We start from the raw sequence: 1219 nt of genomic DNA, 5'->3' as shown, positions 1-1219 counted from the left end.
GCCCTGCCAAGCGCCGCCGAACCGAGGAGCCTGCGGGCCTGGAAGGCCTGGGGGGGCCCCCGGCCGCCGGCGCACTCACCTCCGTGGTGGTCCTGGCCTCCGGCTGTGCCCTGCAGCTGCTCCTGGACGACGTCGACCTGGTGCTCGAGCCCGAGCCAACATCGGCCCTGCAAGTGACCCTCGGAGAGCTCACCCTCGTGGTGGTCCCCGAGGCTCTCCTGCGCTCGGGAGGGCAGGGCCACTCGCCTGCCGGCCTGCAACACGCCACTTTCCTGAACGCGCCCGGGCACACAGTCGCCGTCGAGCAGGGATTCTTCTGCGCTCCTGTCCCAGAGATGGCCGCCCAAGAAGAGGCCTACGAGGCAGACGCGGACCCCGAGTTCCTGCCGCCTCGCGTGGACCCTGCTGCGGGCTCCATCCCTGGGCTTCGCCCCTGCGCTGGAAGGGTGACCAGCCCCCACCCGCGGGGCCCCGTACCAGATCCCTGGCCTTGGGCCCCCACCCCCAGTACAAAGAGACGCTCTCCTCTCCGCTACTTCAACCTGGACGCCCACCTTCTGGAGCCCTTCCCCAGCTCGCCACTCCAACCTCTACCTCCCTCTCCGAGTCCAGGTCCCCACGCGCGCCCCCAGCGCCCCCCGGGTGCCTCCCGCAAGGCCCGGAGACGCCTGTTCCAGGAATGAACTGCTCTCACAATCCCTTGCCACCCAGTGGGCACCTTAAGACTGTCTTCGAAGAGCCGCTGTGTGTACATTGCAAGACCTGCAAGAATCACCAAGCACGAATAACGGACCGATGCTCCTTTGATGCAAGGTGCATTGCAAAATTTTGGATCAATGGCGAACCGAAACATCTGAAAGGAAATCACCTCAGCAACGAAATGCTGCTGGAAATACAGTGTACTTCCAGAAATCCGAGATGCTGCTCAGGTTATTTTCTCTATAAGGTTATGCTTAAGTAGCTCCATTCTCCCTAGTTTTGCACTTTTTTCTAAAAACCCATCCTTTCCCCAGCACCCTACCACTGCACCTCTTCCTCCAAAATTACAGTAATTACTAAAAAAAAAATTTTCTTAATGGGTTTTGCCCCCAGTGTCCGTGCTAGTTTATGACAACCTTGCCATTTTGACTTTTGGGGGGCTGTAGATGCTTTTGGAGAATCTAACAAATAGGTGTATGTGGACAAATGTTTGTTGGATACAAAGCAAACATAGAATGAG

The 1219-nt window shown here is 58.6% G+C and overlaps 1 protein-coding gene across 1 annotated transcript; it reads left to right on the top strand.

Annotated features, from left to right (window-relative positions):
- Window positions 1–45: 45 nt before the first annotated feature.
- Window positions 46–918, top strand: LOC102740177 (proline-rich protein 23C-like; the record flags this gene model as incomplete). The annotated part of the gene is made up of 1 exon (XM_006734198.2): window positions 46–918. A coding segment is annotated over one exon (638 nt), but the record flags the coding sequence as incomplete, so codon positions are not given.
- Between the last annotated feature and the right edge of the window lie 301 nt (window positions 919–1219).

The sequence above is a fragment of the Leptonychotes weddellii genome, unplaced genomic scaffold (assembly GCF_054177405.1).
Source record: "Leptonychotes weddellii isolate Sample4059 unplaced genomic scaffold, ASM5417740v2 HiC_scaffold_1160, whole genome shotgun sequence".
Classification (NCBI taxonomy): domain Eukaryota; kingdom Metazoa; phylum Chordata; class Mammalia; order Carnivora; family Phocidae; genus Leptonychotes; species Leptonychotes weddellii.
The sequence above is the reverse complement of the archived record's forward strand: the minus strand, read 5'-3'. Positions and strand labels throughout refer to the sequence as shown.